The 17,034-nt window shown below is 42.2% G+C and overlaps 1 protein-coding gene and 1 long non-coding RNA gene across 2 annotated transcripts; one reads left to right on the top strand and one right to left on the bottom strand.

Annotated features, from left to right (window-relative positions):
- Nucleotides 1–1,109: 1,109 nt before the first annotated feature.
- LOC123124362 (uncharacterized) lies at nucleotides 1,110–2,567 on the bottom strand. Its single transcript, XR_006461059.1, has 2 exons — nucleotides 2,101–2,567; nucleotides 1,110–1,395 (listed from the first exon to the last, which is right to left on the bottom strand). It is a non-coding gene; the product is annotated as an uncharacterized lncRNA (long non-coding RNA).
- Nucleotides 2,568–3,172: 605 nt separating this feature from the next.
- Nucleotides 3,173–6,650, top strand: LOC123124363 (cinnamoyl-CoA reductase 1). Its single transcript, XM_044544990.1, has 6 exons — nucleotides 3,173–3,439; nucleotides 4,369–4,538; nucleotides 5,316–5,501; nucleotides 5,744–5,909; nucleotides 6,077–6,266; nucleotides 6,348–6,650. The coding sequence occupies exons 1-6, from the start codon at nucleotides 3,283–3,285 to the stop codon at nucleotides 6,535–6,537; spliced, it is 1,059 nt and encodes a 352-aa protein (XP_044400925.1). The 5' UTR covers nucleotides 3,173–3,282; the 3' UTR covers nucleotides 6,538–6,650.
- Nucleotides 6,651–17,034: the final 10,384 nt, after the last annotated feature.

Raw genomic sequence — 17,034 nt, forward strand, 5'->3', positions numbered from 1 at the left:
TGTACATACATAATCAAAAAGATCTATGGAATATTCTCAAGAGCTAGCTAGGATCCTCTTTTTAACCGGCAAGCAGACGAAGGAGTTAAGTGCACCATCGCTTGACAGCTGCCGTGACAGAGACTCGCGTTCTTCAGAGTTTGGCTGACCATAGGTGTGCCAAGTAAAATAACAGGACTCCTCCCACACACACAAAAAAGTTTAAAAAAAAAAGCAGGACTGCAGGAGTATACGATGCCGACCCCCACGATGCTTCCCCCGTTGCGTGTAGGAGATTGATTATGTTTCTGTACCTCTCGTAGGAGTACTCTTGACGCTACTTCTATACATAGTAGTACCTCTATAATGCACGAAGTAACGACGAGGAGACTTGGAGTGATCTGATGTTCAAGTTCTATATAATGCACAAAGTAGAACCAACAAATCGCTGCAAAATAAATGGCTGCTGAATCCATCCTTCTTTTCTGAACGGTGCTGAACCCATCTCTCTGGCTGCAGGACACAGCCACGAGCTGAAACCATTTTCTAGCCGTTCTCTGGTGATTTTGTCCAGAAGAAAGGGCCTCTCTGATTCGCATGACTCAAAAAACCATAGTAATAAGAAAAGATTATAATTCCGTCCCCTTACGGGAGTGGAAAATACGTGAAGGTGTAATGGAAGGTCTGGTTGCAACCTGGGAACTTTATTGGAGGATTAGTTGCTTGTCACAGGAACAAGGAAAACTTAGGGGCCTCTTTGGCAAAAAATGGTTTTCATACGAAGTTTGGAGGACTGAAAGTGGTTTTCGCGTTGACAATTTTCCAACACGTGTTATTTGGTTTGTATGATCGATTCCTGCAGATTTGTTTTTTCTGAACTAAGATTCTTGCATTATGGAGTATTTCATAGGCATTTCTATTTTTGATATGGACTTTTTTGTTTTGAACGTCACTACAGCGCGACGTGGCCATCACGCGACGCTGCGAAGCCCTGGGCGTTCGGTCTTTTCGGTTCGGTCTTTTCGGTCTTCCAGAATTGAAGACCGAAATAATTTCGGTCTTTTCGGTTCTACACTATTCGGTCTTCGGTCTTTACTATTCGGTCTTCGGTCCAGACCAAACAGACCAAATTAATTGATACAGCGAGTTACTTTCAGTACCAATACATGTTTATATTTGACAACAACAAAATACCAATACATGTTTATACTTGACAACAAGTAACAAGATTCATATGACACAAAGTAAGAAGATTCGTAATTCATGGTCCAACAACAAGATTCATGACGTCATTTGCTTCTGTTCTTTTGGCTTGTCATCTTGAGCAGCTTCTAGATTGGCACCTTAGGCACCTTTTGCTTCGGCATCTTTCTCATTCAACTCCTCATCATATTTAGATTCCGGTATAGGAAACATCTACACAAAAGAGGACATTGGTCTGTCAAACAACATTGACATGAGCAAATAAGAACATAAGGTGCATATAACCCATCTTTGTGTATCTCGTATCAGCTACCAAAATGATATATACCATGTATATATCTAGTTTTAGGAAACAAGCACAAATGCTTTACTATGTACATAGGAATTCTGTACCCAGGATTTATCTTGCAATAACAAAGAGGATTATAGATATAAATTCTCTACTCCTACTAGTAGTACTAAACTATTGAAGCTGCTAAAGTGTGTGATTCTTCTCAGTTATCTTGCCCAAATCCGCACTCTGAATGTTCCATTTTAAAGTGTTGCTTTTACAAGACTGCATGGATAGAAGTTGAAGTGCAGAAATAAATAGAAAACAAATTACTATGGTTGCAAAAACAACCCAAATGACTACAGAAATAATCTTGTGCTAATATTTGACACTACTCTAGTTAAGTGTAGTACAGTACAGAGTTCTATTTGTTGTCTCCAAGTGCTAACATTTGACAGAAAGCAAGGCATGTATTGCCTACAAAACACTTGCAGGAGCGCTGATTTCATGGGAATCATGTATCATATATGTACATAGAGAGATGAAGTAAGTAACCATCAGCTGTGATGTGGAGAACCGAAAGATGGCAGCAGGTGGCGAGCCAGCGAACAGTGTGGAAGAGGACGAGTGGTGGTCAGGGACTGCACCTGTTGAACCGGCCGTCAGGAGGTGGAGCACCGGCGGCGGACGGCCCCGTCGCGGGAAGTGGAGCGACCGACGGGGGGTCGAGGTTGTCGACGCGGGGCGCCGGTCTTCACCAGTCAGGACTGCCGCTCGGGCGCCGGTCTTCACCGGTCAGGGTTGCCGCTGTGGGCGCCGCTCTTCATTGGTCAGGGCGTGCGGCGCGCCTCGGTGCCGCAGTCGTCAGTCGTCACGGGGCATCGGGCCACAGCGGTGGGCGGCGCGCGGCACGCGGCGGCTAGGGTTCGTAGTGGGAGAGAAAAAGAGGAACGGGAGTGAATCAGGGTGCCGACTGGTTCCTGTGAATCGTGAAGTGAGGACTAAGGGGGTGTTTGGTTGGACTTTTTTGTGTTGGGACTAGAAAAAGTCCCTAATAAACCAAACAGGGTGAGATTTTTTTGAACTTTTTACTAAAAGTCCTTAGAAGCACCTCTTTGAGAGTCTTTTTCAAAAAGTCCTAAGGACTAGAAAAAGTCCTAGGACTAGGACTAGATAACCAAACACCACCGTCTGTACTCGTGTAGTTGTGTGTGACCATTGGGCTGGCTAGACGGGCCTTAGGATGGGCTTTTAGTAATTCGGTCTATACAGGCTACTCGGTCCTCAAAACAACAAGACCGAACAGACCATACCTAGTTCGGTCTTCTATTTTTGCATACGGTTTTTTATTCGGTCTTTGCTAGTTCAGTCTTTTCGGGTTTGGTCTCGGTCTTTTCGGGTTCGGTCTTCGGTCTTCGGTTTTTATGCCCGGGGTGGCGATGGCATTTACACGTCGCCACCGTGAGACTGGAACACCGCAGGCCGGACGTGCTTGCTCTAGAATGCCCGTTTGTTTTTCCCTGTGATGCCATCAAACAGATTTTGAGACAAATTCTATGGTGCAGGAATCAAGTAGACGTATTCGTGTAAACTTTTAGCGGGGTGTACGACGCAAAATTCCTTATACAATCCTGCATATATTTTTTAGAGCCTGGCTGACCACAGCCTTGCAAGTAAAATAACAGGTAGTCTTTTCTTTTTCTTTCTGCGGGGAATAAATAACAGGTAGTCGTCGTGCGCTGCTCCAATGGATTTGCGTAGAGCACCCGGACCTCGTCGTTGCTTCGCCCGTTACCTCTCGTAGAAGTAGGAGAGGACGACAGGACGGGATGGATAGAGAGGACGGCATCGCCGGAGACCAGAGGAAAGAGATGGCGTCGCAGCCGCGGGTGTGCGTCACCGGAGCCGGCGGGTACATCGCCTCGTGGCTCGTGAAGCTGCTCCTCGCCCGCGGCTACGCCGTGCACGCCACCGTCCGCGACCCATGTACGTGCCACGCCTGCGCGTTCTCTTTGCTTTGCTCTCCGCACCTTGTTTAGTTTTGTGTTCCCCAAATCAAACATGAGAAATGGTGATATCTGGGATGAACAAAGCTGGAGTATGTACCTGCCACAAGCTAATTCTGCGTCGCCATTTCAGCTACTGCAAATAATAGTGGGGCCAGAAAATTAATGTGTATTTGAGTCAGAGGAAGCGCTAGTAATCATGGGTATGCTCGTATTGGTGAGTTGTTGCTGTTGCTGTAATCAAGTTATTTAATGATTGGACGAAACCAAAAAATAACCTTAAGTGGCCTCTTCTCTAAATACGGACTATAAAAGTGAACGTAGTCTTTTACTACTTTGAAGTACATGGTGCCCGAGTGTGTGTGTGTGTGTGGGGGGGGGGGGGGGGGGGGGGGCACAACACTCTATGGATGAAATTATGAAGTTTCATATTGTATATTTCATTCATGTCCTCACAGTGAGTAGTAGGCTTGTAAAAAGAAAATTTTGGTTGGACTTCTAGAATAAGCTGATACCCGGCTTATTCTAGAAGTCACCAAAAGAAATGGCCCGAAGTCCTCGAGTCTTCACTGTAAGCTTCATCTTCATTTCTTGTACCCCTGTTATCATCTCCGTGTTTAATTATACTCCAGTGCATATCCTTCTTGTTCATGATAGGTTTTCGTTCTTGTGTAATATAAGTTCTGACTTAGATAGAATTATATTCTCATAAGCAATTGAAAGAGTTCCTAGAACAAAAGTACACGATACTTGAGTTGGCGTGTGCAAGCTAAGCCATTGGTCCTTGTGTTTCATGGAATTTGAACTAGTATATGGCCGCATGGGCTAAGAGTGTAATTGTGGTGCGGATGTTCTTATCATGTACTCACACTCCTCGTATAGGTGAATAATTGTTAACTTCTATTTTAGGTGATCCAAAGAATGCATATCTCAAACAATTAGACAAGGCCCTGGAAAATCTCCGTTTGTTTAAGGCAGACATGCTCGACTACGACGCAGTGGCAACTGCGTTTGTCGGGTGCGATGGTGTCTTCCATCTTGCCTCTCCAGTGCCCATAGACAAGATGGTTGATAAAGAGGCAAGCAATGAAATACATTCACTTGAGGCTGGTTGGCTGATTTTCAATCTTACAATTCTAGTAATTTGTTGTTACAATCATTTACATGAAATATAATTGACGTAGTAAAATTAACACATTTCAAATTAACTAAAAATTAGATTTAAATTTAAGATACAAACCAAAAATAGAAATCAAAACTCAGTAAAAATGTATTATTTGTGTACAACAAATTAGGAATTCTAGAAAGAAAAATGGTTTGAATTTGATCTTAGTTTAATTCATTAAGCTTAGTAGATTGCATTTCAATTCTAAATTGGAATGAGAAATATGAAGAAAAAATGTAATATACAGAATGATTGTAATGATTTCTAGGATAAAAACATTCATTCTAAAGTAAGTGAGGGCAAGTTATAAATTTTATTCAATCTAATTAGTTACTATGTTTCATAAAATGTTGACATGGCCACGTTAGGAGCCGCATGGTCCTGTTAGACGGGGCACTCTGTCAGAACGTGTATATTCCTTATGTCAAGTAAACGACAAAATGATGCGCAAATTATGGGTAAAAATAAGGAGGGTGGTAAAAAAATTCAGCACTACACAGGTGGGGGTGAAAAGTAGTATTCAACATTTTCAATCTATACCTGCAACAACATTAGGCCCGGTCGTAACAACATTTTCTTAGGATGTAAATATGTTTTTTATGAGGTCAAGTAAGATTATAAGTATTACAAGCTCACTCTTTCTTAGGTACACATGTAATTTTTAATAAGGTCCTAAGTTTGAATTGTGCAGAAAGAGATGATGGCTCCTACTGTTAATGGCACCATGAATGTGCTTAAGGCTTGCTCTGCTATGAGCGTTCAAAAACTTATTGTGGTTTCATCCGGCACTGCTATTACTTTGAACCCAAATTGGCCTCTAGATAAACTGAAAGATGAGAATTGCTGGTCAGACAAAGAGTTCTGCAAGGAAAATGAGGTCAGCAACGATGATTAATTAAGATATTCATGCACCAAGTCTCCAGAGAGATTGATATTCACCACGGAACACATGAAAACATGCTGATGTGTACCTTAATTAGTTTCTTTATGTGAAAATACAATATTTTTCATATTTCATAAATCCTAAAATTGTGCAAGATCTATAAATGGTTAGTAACTTATTCCTATAGATGGCCGTTGAGAGGTACTAGGGCAGGCGGACTAACTTACTTTTGGCAGATCTGGTATGCCCTTGCCAAGACGGAAGCTGAAGAGATGGCCCTGGAATACGCAGAGAAAAATGGATTACATGTCATTACATTTTGCTCCGGTGCGGTCTTTGGCCCACTGTTGCAGGCTGATGTGCTCAATATTACCACCAAATTCCTCCGCTATATCATAAAAGGTTTAGTGGTGATCTACTCATCATGTTTTCTCAACATTTCTCTTCTCATTTATCCCAAGGATTACATTAGTACTACATTAGTTCAACAGAGGAGTTCAAGAAATAGATAAATTATTTTCTTCATCTTTTTTACCCTATTATATCTCCATTAGTTGGATTAATTGCAGGAGGTCCTGACACAATAAATAACAAATTCTGGCCCATAGTAGACGTCCGTGATGTTGCTGATGCACTACTGCTGTTATACAACAAGGCAGGACCATATCAGAGGTACATATGTTCAGAACACCAAATCGACGTAAAAGATTTGGTGGATTTGATGAAGAGCATGTACCCCAGCTATAACTATGCAGACAAGTAAGTCATATTAACATACTTTCATGTTTGTGGTTATGTGGTTATTATTTCCACCAGATTTTCACCACTTTTTTTGTTTAGACTGGTTGATGTGGATTATAAGCTTGGGATGAATTCAGATAAACTTAAGAATCTAGGATGGAAACCGAGGAAGTTGGAGGAGACACTCGTAGATAGCGTCGAGTCATATGAGACATCAGGAATCCTTAATGTGGAGGAGGAACCTTGTCGTGTTCCGTATTTCTACCGTATGCCACCTGTCCTGGAGTGAATGGACATTGATGTTCACCTATTGTCGTGTCATGGTTTCTACATTTGCTTGAAAATTGAAACTTCACCAGATGTATTTCGTAAAACAGAAATAAGGCTCACAAGTTAACCATGTGTATATGTCTATCTATGTTTGAGATATCCAATTTCCAACCCTCAACGGACCAGATGGTTCATGATTCAACCATGTACTCAGAAAGCCAGTTACTACACAACCTCAAAGTCTCAAACTTGTTTAATTCCCGCCTCGCCATAGTAGAAACTGCTTTTCGCATACGTTAGAGGTTTTGACTGAGTTACCACGTCATCTGAGGGCTGCCCAACTCGCTGGCAGTGGGTAACTAATGCGCGCCTTTGAAATCTATCCACCCAGGCTATCACAAACAACACCACCGAAAGCAGTGGTGTCGATTCCGAGATCGTCACTGACAAGCGGGTCTAGACCCACCTCTATCCCCCACACAACGCCGCTCCAACTCACCCGCATTGTCTCGCCTTTGGTGCTTCTTCTTCTTGCCCAATACTGGTGCTCCATAAACCTGCATGTCGATATTGTGTGCCTCCCTCAGCCTCCTACGCCCCTCCTACCATTGGTATCTCTACATTCTTGATGTTTGTTGATGTTCCCGTGTTGTGTGCCACTTCTAATATTCCACTCTAGCTTCAAGCTGACATTGATCCCGCCTCATGTCATCCCTCAGCCCACGCCACCGCTGCTGGGCTGCTCTCGCCTCTCGCCCTGGTGCCGCTACCTGCCTACCACTTCTCCCGCATTGTGTGTTGCCACAACTCCATGGGTGTCTGCTACTTCTTGAGCTTGCGTTGGTTTTTCCCTTGAAGAGGAAAGGGTGATGCAGCAAAGTAGGGACAAGTATTTTTTGGGGAACATAGCTTGCAATTTCAAAAAATTTCCTACGATCACGCAAGATCTATCTAGGAGATGCATAGCAACGAGAGGGGGACAGTGTGTCCACGTACCCTCATAGACCGAAAGCGGAAGCATTAGGTTAACACGGTTGATGTAGTCGAACGTCTTCACGATCCAACCGATCTAGTACCGAACGTACGACACCTCCGAGTTCAGCACACGTTCAGCTCGATGACGTCCCTCGAACTCTTGATCTAGCAGAGGGTCGAGGGAGAGTTTTGTCAGCACGACGGCGTGGCGACGGTGATGGTGATGTGATCCGCGCAGGGCTTCGCCTAAGCACTACGACGCTATGACCGGAGGAGTAAACTATGGAGGGGGCACCGCACACGGCTAAGAGAACAACTGTTGTCCTTTGGGGTGCCCCCTGCCCCTGTATATAAAGGAGGGGAGGAGGAGGCCGTCCACCAAGGGGCCGCGCCAAGGGGGGCGAGTCCTACTAGGACTCCACTCCTAGTAGGATTCAGCCCCCCTCTTTTTCCTTTCTCATCGGAGGGAAAAGGGAAGGAGAGGGAGAGGGAAAGAGGAAAGGGGGCCGCGGCCCCCTCCCCTTGTCCAATTCGAACTCCCTTGGGGGCGTGCACCACCCTGCGGGCTCCCCTCTCTTTCTCCCCTATGGCCCATGAAGGCCCATTACTTCCTCGGGGGGTTCCGGTAACCCCTCGGTACTCTGATAAATATCCGAAACATCCCGAAACCATTCCGGTGTCTGAATACTATCGTCCAATATATCAATCTTTACCTCTCGACCATTTCGAGACTCCTCGTCATGTCCGTGATCTCATCTGGGACTCCGAACAATCTTCGGTCAACAAAACACACAACTCATAATACAAATCGTCATCGAACATTAAGCGTGCGGACCCTACGGGTTCGAGAACTATGTAGACATGACCGAGACACATCTCCGATCAATAACCAACAGCGGAACCTGGATGCTCATATTGGTTCCTATATATTCTATGAAGATCTTTATCGGTCAAACCGCAATAACAATATTACGTTATTCCCTTTGTCATCGGTATGTTACTTGCCCGAGATTCGATCATCGGTATCCACATACCTAGTTCAATCTCGTTACCGGCAAGTCTCTTTACTCGTTCCGTAATGCATTCGCCCACAACTAACTCATTAGTCACATTGCTTGCAAGGCTTATAGTGATGTGCATTACCGAGAGGGCCCAGAGATACCTCTCCGATACTCGGAGTGACAAATCCTAATCTTGATCTATGCCAACCCAACAAACACCTTCGGAGACACCTGTAGAGCATCTTTATAATCACCCAGTTACGTTGTGACGTTTGATAGCACACAAGGTGTTCCTCCGGCATTCGGGAGTTGCATAATCTCATAGTCAGAGGAATATGTATAAGTCATGAAGAAAGCAATAGCAATAAAACTTAACGATCATTATGCTAAGCTAACGGATGGGTCTTGTCCATCACATCATTCTCTAATGATGTGATCCCGTTCATCAAATGACAACACATGTCTATGGTCAGGAAACTTAACCATCTTTGATTAACGAGCTAGTCAAGTAGAGGCATACTAGGGACACTCTGTTTCGTCTATGTATTCACACATGTACTAAGTTTCCGGTTAATACAATTCTAGCATGAATAATAAACATTTATCATGATATAAGCAAATATAAATAACAACTTTATTATTGCCTCTAGGGCATATTTCCTTCAGTCTCCCACTTGCACTAGAGTCAATAATCTAGATTACATAGTAATGATTCTAACACCCATGGAGTCTTGGTACTAATCATGTTTTGCTCGTGGAAGAGGCTTAATCAACGGGTCTGCAACATTCAGATCCGTATGTATTTTGCAAATCTCTATGTCTCCCTCCTTGACTTGATCGCGGATGGAGTTGAAGCGTCTCTTGATGTGTTTGGTTCTCTTGTGAAATCTGGATTCCTTCGCTAAGGCAATTGCTCCAGTATTGTCAAAAAAGATTTTCATTGGACCCGATGCACTAGGTATTACACCTAGATCGAATATGAACTCCTTCATCCAGACTCCTTCATTTGCTGCTTCCGAAGCAGCTATGTATTCCGCTTCACACGTAGATCCCGCCACGATGCTCTGCTTGGAACTGCACTAACTGATAGCTCCATCATTCAATATAAATATGTATCCGGTTTGCGACTTAGAGTCATCCGAATCAGTGTCAAAGCTTGCATCGATGTAACCATTTACGACAAGCTCTTTGTCACCTCCATAAACGAGAAACATATCCTTAGTCCTTTTCAAGTATTTCAGGATGTTCTTGACAGCTGTCCAGTGATCCACTCCTGGATTACTTTGGTACCTCCCTGCTAAACTTATAGCAAGACACACATCAGGTCTGGTACACAGCATTGCATACATGATAGAACCTATGGATGAGGCATAGGGAATGATTTTCATTTTCTCTCTATCTTCTGCAGTGGTCGGGCATTGAGTCTGACTCAACTTCACACCATGTAACACAGGCAAGAACCCTTTCTTTGACTGATCCATTTTGAACTTCTTCAAAAATTTATCAAGGTATGTGCTTTGTGAAAGTCCAATTAAGCGTCTTGATCTATCTCTATAGATCTTGATGCCCAATATATAAGCAGCTTCACCGAGGTCTTTCATTGAAAAATTCTTATTCAAGTATCCATTTATGCTATCCAGAAATTCTGTATTATTTCCAATCAACAATATGTCATCCACATATAATATTAGAAATGCTACAGAGCTCCCACTCACTTTCTTGTAGATACAGGCTTCTCTAAAAGTATGTATAAAACCATATGCTTTGATCACACTATCAAAGCATATATTCCAACTCCGAGAGGCTTGCACCAGTCCATAAATGGATCGCTGGAGCTTGCACACTTTGTGAGCACCTTTAGGATCAACAAAACCTTATGGTTGCATCATAGACAACTCTTCTTTAAGAAATCTATTAAGGAATGCAGTTTTGACATCCATTTGCCAAATCTCATAATCATAAAGTGCAGCAATTGCTAACATGACTCGGACAGACTTAAGCATCGCTACGGGTGAGAAAGTCTCATCGTAGTCAACTCCTTGAACTTGTCGAAAACCTTTTGCAACAAGTCGAGCTTTGTAGACAGTAACATTACCGTCAGTGTCCGTCTTCTTCTTGAAGATCCATTTATTCTCTATGGCTTGCCGATCATCGGGCAAGTCAACCAAAGTCCATACTTTGTTCTCATACATGGATCCCATCTCAGATTTCATGGCCTCAAGCCATTTCGCGGAATTTGGGCTCATCATTGCTTCCTCATAGTTCGTAGGTTCGTCATGGTGTAGTAACATGACTTCCAGAACAGGATTACCGTACCACTCTGGTGCATACCGTACTCTGGTTGACCTACGAGGTTCGGTAGTAACTTGATCTGAAGTTTCATGATCATCATCGTTAACTTCCTCACTAATTGGTGTAGGCATCACTGGAACTGACTTCTGTGATGAACCATTTTCCAATTCGAGAGAAGGTACAACTACCTCATCAAGTTCTACTTTCCTCCCACTCACTTCTTTCGAGACAAACTCCTTCTCTAGAAAGGATCCATTCTTAGCAACGAATATCTTGCCTTCGGATATGTGATAGAAGGTGTACCCAACAGTTTCCTTTCGGTATCCTATGCAGACACATTTCTCCGATTTGGGTTCGAGCTTATCAGGTTGAAGCTTTTTCACATAAGCATCGCAACCCCAAACTTTAAGAAACGACAGCTTAGGTTTCTTGCCAAACCACATTTCATACGGTGTCGTCTCAACGGATTTAGATGGTGCCCTATTTAACATGAATGCAACCGTCTCTAAAGCATAACCCCAACACGATAGTGGTAAATCGGTAAGAGACATCATAGATCGCACCATATCTAATAAAGTACAGTTACGAGGTTCGGACACACCATTACGCTGTGGTGTTCCAGGTGGCGTGAGTTGCGAAACTATTCCACATTATTTCAAACTAAGACCAATATTCGCCTCCGCGATCAGATCGTAGAAACTTTATTTTCTTGTTACGATGATTTTCCACTTCACTCTGAAATTCTTTGAACTTTTCAAATGTTTCAGACTTATGTTTCATTAAGTAGATATACCCATATCTTCTCAAATCATCTGTGAAGGTCAGAAAATAACGATACCCGCCGCGAGCCTGAACACTCATCGGACCGCATACATCAGTATGTATTATTTCCAATAAGTCATTTGCTCGCTCCATTGTTCCAGAGAACGGAGTCTTAGTCATCTTGCCCATGAGGCATGGTTCGCAAGCATCAAGTGATTCCAAAAGCCCATCAACATGGAGTTTCTTCATGCACTTTACACCAATATGACCTAAATAGCAGTGCCACAAATAAGTTGCACTATCATTATTAACTTTGCATCTTTTGGCATAAATATTATGAATATGTGTATCACTACTATCAAGATTCAACAAAAATAGACCACTCATCAAGGGTGCATGACCATAAAAGATATTACTCATATAAATAGAACAACCATTATTCTCTGATTTAAATGAATAACCGTCTCACATCAAACAAGATCCAGATGTAATGTTCATGCTGAATGCTGGCACCAAATAACAATTATTCAGGTCTAAAACTAACCCCGAAGGTAGATGTAGAGGTAGCATGCCGACGGCGATCACATCGACCTTGGAACCATTTCCGACATGCATCGTCAGCTCGTCCTTAGCCAATCTTCGTTTAATCCGTAGCCCCTGTTTCGAGTTGCAAATATGAGCAACAGAACCAGTATCAAATACCCAGGCGCTACTACGAGCATTAGTAAGGTACACATCAATAACATGTATATCAAATATACTTTTCACTTTGCCATCCTTCTTATCCGCCAAATACTTGGGGTAGTTCCGCTTTCAGTGACCAGTCCCTTTGCAGTAGAAGCACTCAGTTTCAGGCTTAGGTCTAGACTTGGGCTTCTTCCCTTGAGCAGCAACTTGCTTGCTATTCTTCTTGAAGTTCCCCTTCTTCCCTTTGCCTTTTTTCTTGAAACTAGTGGTCTTGTTAACCATCAACACTTGATGCTCCTTCTTGATGTCTACCTCCGCAGCCTTAAGCATTGCGAAGAGCTCGGGAATTGTCTTTTCCATCCCTTGCATCTTATAGTTCATCACAAAGCCTTTATAGCTTGGTGGCAGTGATTTAAGAACTCTGTCAATAACACTATCATCAGGAAGATTAACTCCCAGCTGAGTCAAGTGGTTATGGTACCCAGACATTCTGAGTATGTGTTCACTGACAGAACTATTCTCCTCCATCTTGCAGCTATAGAACTTGTTGGAGACTTCATATCTCTCAACTCGGGCATTTGCTTGAAATATTAACTTCAACTCCTGGAACATCTCATATGCTCCATGACGTTCAAAACGTCTTTGAAGTCCCGATTCTAATCCGTAAAGCATGGCACACTGAACTATCGAGTAGTGTCGTGGAGTTGACACGGCAGATGTCCTAGCGGAAGGACTTAGTCGTGGAGCCATCGCAACTAGGTTAGCTTAAAGGGGTTAATCGGGACAAAGGACACAGAGAGTTTATACTGGTTCGGCCCCTTGCGCTGAAGGTAAAGGCCTAATCCAGTTTGGGGTTATATTGCTTGGGTTTCGATTACCAGGGAGCGAATACGCTTGACCTAGTTCTCGATCTCTTGTTTCTTGCCCCTAACCCGCCGCCGGGTCACCCCTTTATATAATTAGGTTGATGCCCGACGGCATATAGAGTCCCGGCTAGCTCATACACATCGTGTCCGGCCCGGTGACTAACTAATCTTGCGTTACAATACAAGTTATTCAAGTGGCGGTTCATCCCCTTGGGCCTCAAGACGCCTCGGTGATACGTCTCCAATGTATCTATAATTTATGAAGTATTCATGCTATTATATTATCCATCTTAGATGTTTTATATGCATTTATATGCTATTTTATATGATTTTTGGGACTAACCTATTAACCTAGAGCCCAGTGCTAGTTCCTGTTTTTTCCTTGTTTTTGAGTTTTACAGAAAAGGAATATCAAACGGAGTCCAATTGACGTGCCAATTTTTGATGATTTTTTATGGACCAAAAGAAGACCCCGGAGTAAAATAGTTGGGCCAGGAGAGTCCCGGGGCGCCCACGAGGGTGGGGGCGCCCCCCCAGGCGCGTGGGCCTGCCTCGGGCACCTCCTTGACGTGAGACCGACGCCAAAAATTCCTATAAATACAGAAACCTCGGAAAATTAACCTAGATCGGAAGTTCCGCCGCCGCAAGCATCTGTAGCCACGAGAAATCAATCTAGGCCCTCTCTGGCACCCTGTCGGAGGGGGCCATCATCACCGGAGGCCATGGAGGAGGATCCCGGAGGGGCCATCATCGCCATGAAGGCCAAGGACCAGAGGGAGAACCTCTCCCCATCTAGGGGGAGGCCATGGAGGAGGAAGCACAAGGGGGAGAACCTCTCCTCCTCTCTCTCGGTGGCACCGGAGTGCCATAGGGAGGGGAATCATCGCCGCGGTGATCGTCTTCATCAACATCACCATCATCATCTATTTTAAGCGGTCCACTCTCCCGAACCCGCTGTAATCCCTACTTGAACATGGTGCTTTATGTCACATATTATGATCCAATGATGTGTTGCCATCCTATGATGTTTTGAGTAGATATCCTTTGTCTTTGGGTTGATTGATGATCTAGATTGGTACTAGTTGTATGTTTTACTTTGGTGCTGTCCTATTGTGCCCTCCGTGTCGCGCAAGCGTGAGGGATTCCCTCTGTAGGGTGTTGCAATGCGTTCATGATTCTCTTATAGTGGGTTGGTGAGTGACTGAAACACAAACCCGAGTAAGGGGGTTGTTGCGTATGGGAATAAAGAGGACTTGATGCTTTAATGCTATGGTTGGGTTTTACCTTAATGATCTTTAGTAGTTGCGGATGCTTGCTAGAGTTCCAATCATAAGTGCATATGATCCAAGAAGAGAAAGTATATGAGCTTATGCCTCTCCCTCATATGAAATTGCAATGACGACTATCGGTCTTGTTAACAATTGCCTAGGACAATTCCACACACCGATCCATCATTATTCCACACTCGCTATTTATAATATTCAGTAGTATATTCTAACTTTATGATAACAGCAACTACTTTTATATTTTAGCTCTCAGATATCATGCAAAGGTATCCTCTTCATACCCACAACGTAGTTTTATTTCTCGTTTCTAGTTGGAAGCAAACGTTCGGTGTACGTAGAGTCGTATCAGTGGCAGATAGGGCTTGAGAGAATATTGATCTTACCTTTAGCTTCTTGTGGGTTCGACACTCCATACTTATCACTTCCACCTTTGGAAATTGCTACGATGATTCCCTACACTTTGGGATTATCAAGCTCTTTTCTGGCGCCGTTGCCGGGGAGCAATAGCGTGGGGTTGATATTCTCGTGTGTGCTTGTTTGCTTTCTTCACTAAGTAGATTTTGTTTTTCCTTTTTGTTTCTGTTTAGTTGTGGGTGAAACATACAAAAAATATTTAAAGAATGAAAAATACCAAAAATATTTTTTACTTGTCTCTCATGCCTAAAAAGTTTTTCAAAAAGAGAAGTGATTGGAAAGTTATGCATTGAAGAAGTGAGGGTCGACCTTGAGCACTTGTGTTCATGCTCACGGAAACAATGTAGAATTTTTCATGGTAGTTTCTCTGTAAATAATTATCCCCTTGTATATATCCATTGTATTATAAAAATAATGTGCCAAGCTTTGGTTTTAGGATGATTAGATTGCTTGTTTACTATGTGCAGAACAAAAACAGAAACTTTGGCTGTAGTGCATGAATTTAAATTTTTTACTGGAAGGTCAAATGGGTATGAAACTTTCTGTACATTACTTCTGTACAAATTGTTCAAATTGTCAAATTTATTTCATAATTTTAGGAGTTACAGAAGTTTACTAAACTTCCAGATTACTACAGACTGTCCTGTTTTTGACAGATTCTGTTTTTCGTGTGTTGTTTGCTTATTTTGATGAATCTATGGCTAGTATCGGGGGGTATGAACCATAGAGAAGTTGGAATACAGTAGGTTTAAAACCAATATAAATAAACAATGAGTTCATTACAGTACCTTAAAGTGGTGGTTTGCTTTCTTATACTAACGGATCTCACAAAGTTTTTGTTAAAGTTTTGTGTGGATGAAGTGTTCGAAGATAGAGGAGCTATCAAAATGAGAAGAATAAAGAGAGGCAAGAGTTAAAGCTTGGTGATGCCCAAGGTACCCCAAGTAAATATTCCAAGGATACTCAAGCATCTAAGCTTGGGGATGCCCCGGTTGGCATCCCATCTTTCTTCTTCAACAAATATCGGTATACCTCGGTTTTTGTTTTGTTCACATGATTTGTGTCCTTTGTGTTTTTCTTTTTCTTTAAGAACCATGCTAGTATGAGATGTCCCTTCATCAATTTATATAATACTTCATGTGCTTCACTTATATCTTTTAAGTATGATCTTATAGAATTGCTCTTTGTGCTTCACTTAAATCTTTTGAGTATGGTTTTATAGAATGCTTCGTGTGCTTCACTTACACATTTTGAGCTTGGATATTGGTTAGCCTATATTAATTGTAGGATGATCCATGAACTTCACTTATATCTTTTGGAGTATGAATAATACTATCATCTAAAGTGGGTTTGGAAGAGTGTCAACTTTAGGAATTAGTGTTCCCACTATTCTGAATGAGAAGAATTTTGCTTATGTGGAGAGTAGAAAAATTTCTATGCTTGTAGATCATGAAAAGAATGCCTTATGTAATGGTTATATTGTTGAATTCATTCATGATGCTACTGAAAATTATTATGAGGGAGGAATATATGCTAATAGGAGTTGCAATAATATCAAGTTTCCTCTCTATGTGCTTAAAGTTTTGAAGTTATACTTGTTTTGCCTTCCTATGCTAGTTGATTCTTGTTCCTATAAATTATGTGCTCACAAAATCCCTAGGCATAGGAAGTGGGTTAGAATTAAATATGCTAGTCATATTCTTCATGATGCTCTCTTTATGTTTCAATTCCTATCTTTTATGTGAGCATCATTGAAATCATCATGCCTAGCTAAAATGCATTAAAGAAAAGCGCTTGTTGGGAGACAACCCAATATTTACCCTTACTGTTTTTGTGTGTCTACATGATTAAGCTACTGTAGTAATCATGTTTTATAGTTTTTGTTTCAATAAAGTGCCAAGTAAGACGCTCACGAGATTAGCTGTCATTTTTTTTACAGAAGAGTGCTTTTGAGTTGATTCATTTTGAAGAAGATTAATAGACAAATTCCTCACGTCCACCAATTTATTTCATAATTTTTGGAGTAGCAGAAGTATGGTTGCTGTTCAGATCATTACAGACTATTCTGTTTCTGACAGATTCTGTTTTCATCCATAGTTTGCTTGTTTTCTAGTTTCTATGGCTTATATTTCTCAATATAAATTGTAGAAATGATATGGTACAGTAGGCATTGTGTGAGAACAATTATGAACCTTGTCTTAGACAGTACCAAAGTGAATGGTTTGCTCTTGAT

Source organism: Triticum aestivum, chromosome 5D (genome assembly GCF_018294505.1).
Source record: "Triticum aestivum cultivar Chinese Spring chromosome 5D, IWGSC CS RefSeq v2.1, whole genome shotgun sequence".
In the NCBI taxonomy this organism is placed as follows: domain Eukaryota; kingdom Viridiplantae; phylum Streptophyta; class Magnoliopsida; order Poales; family Poaceae; genus Triticum; species Triticum aestivum.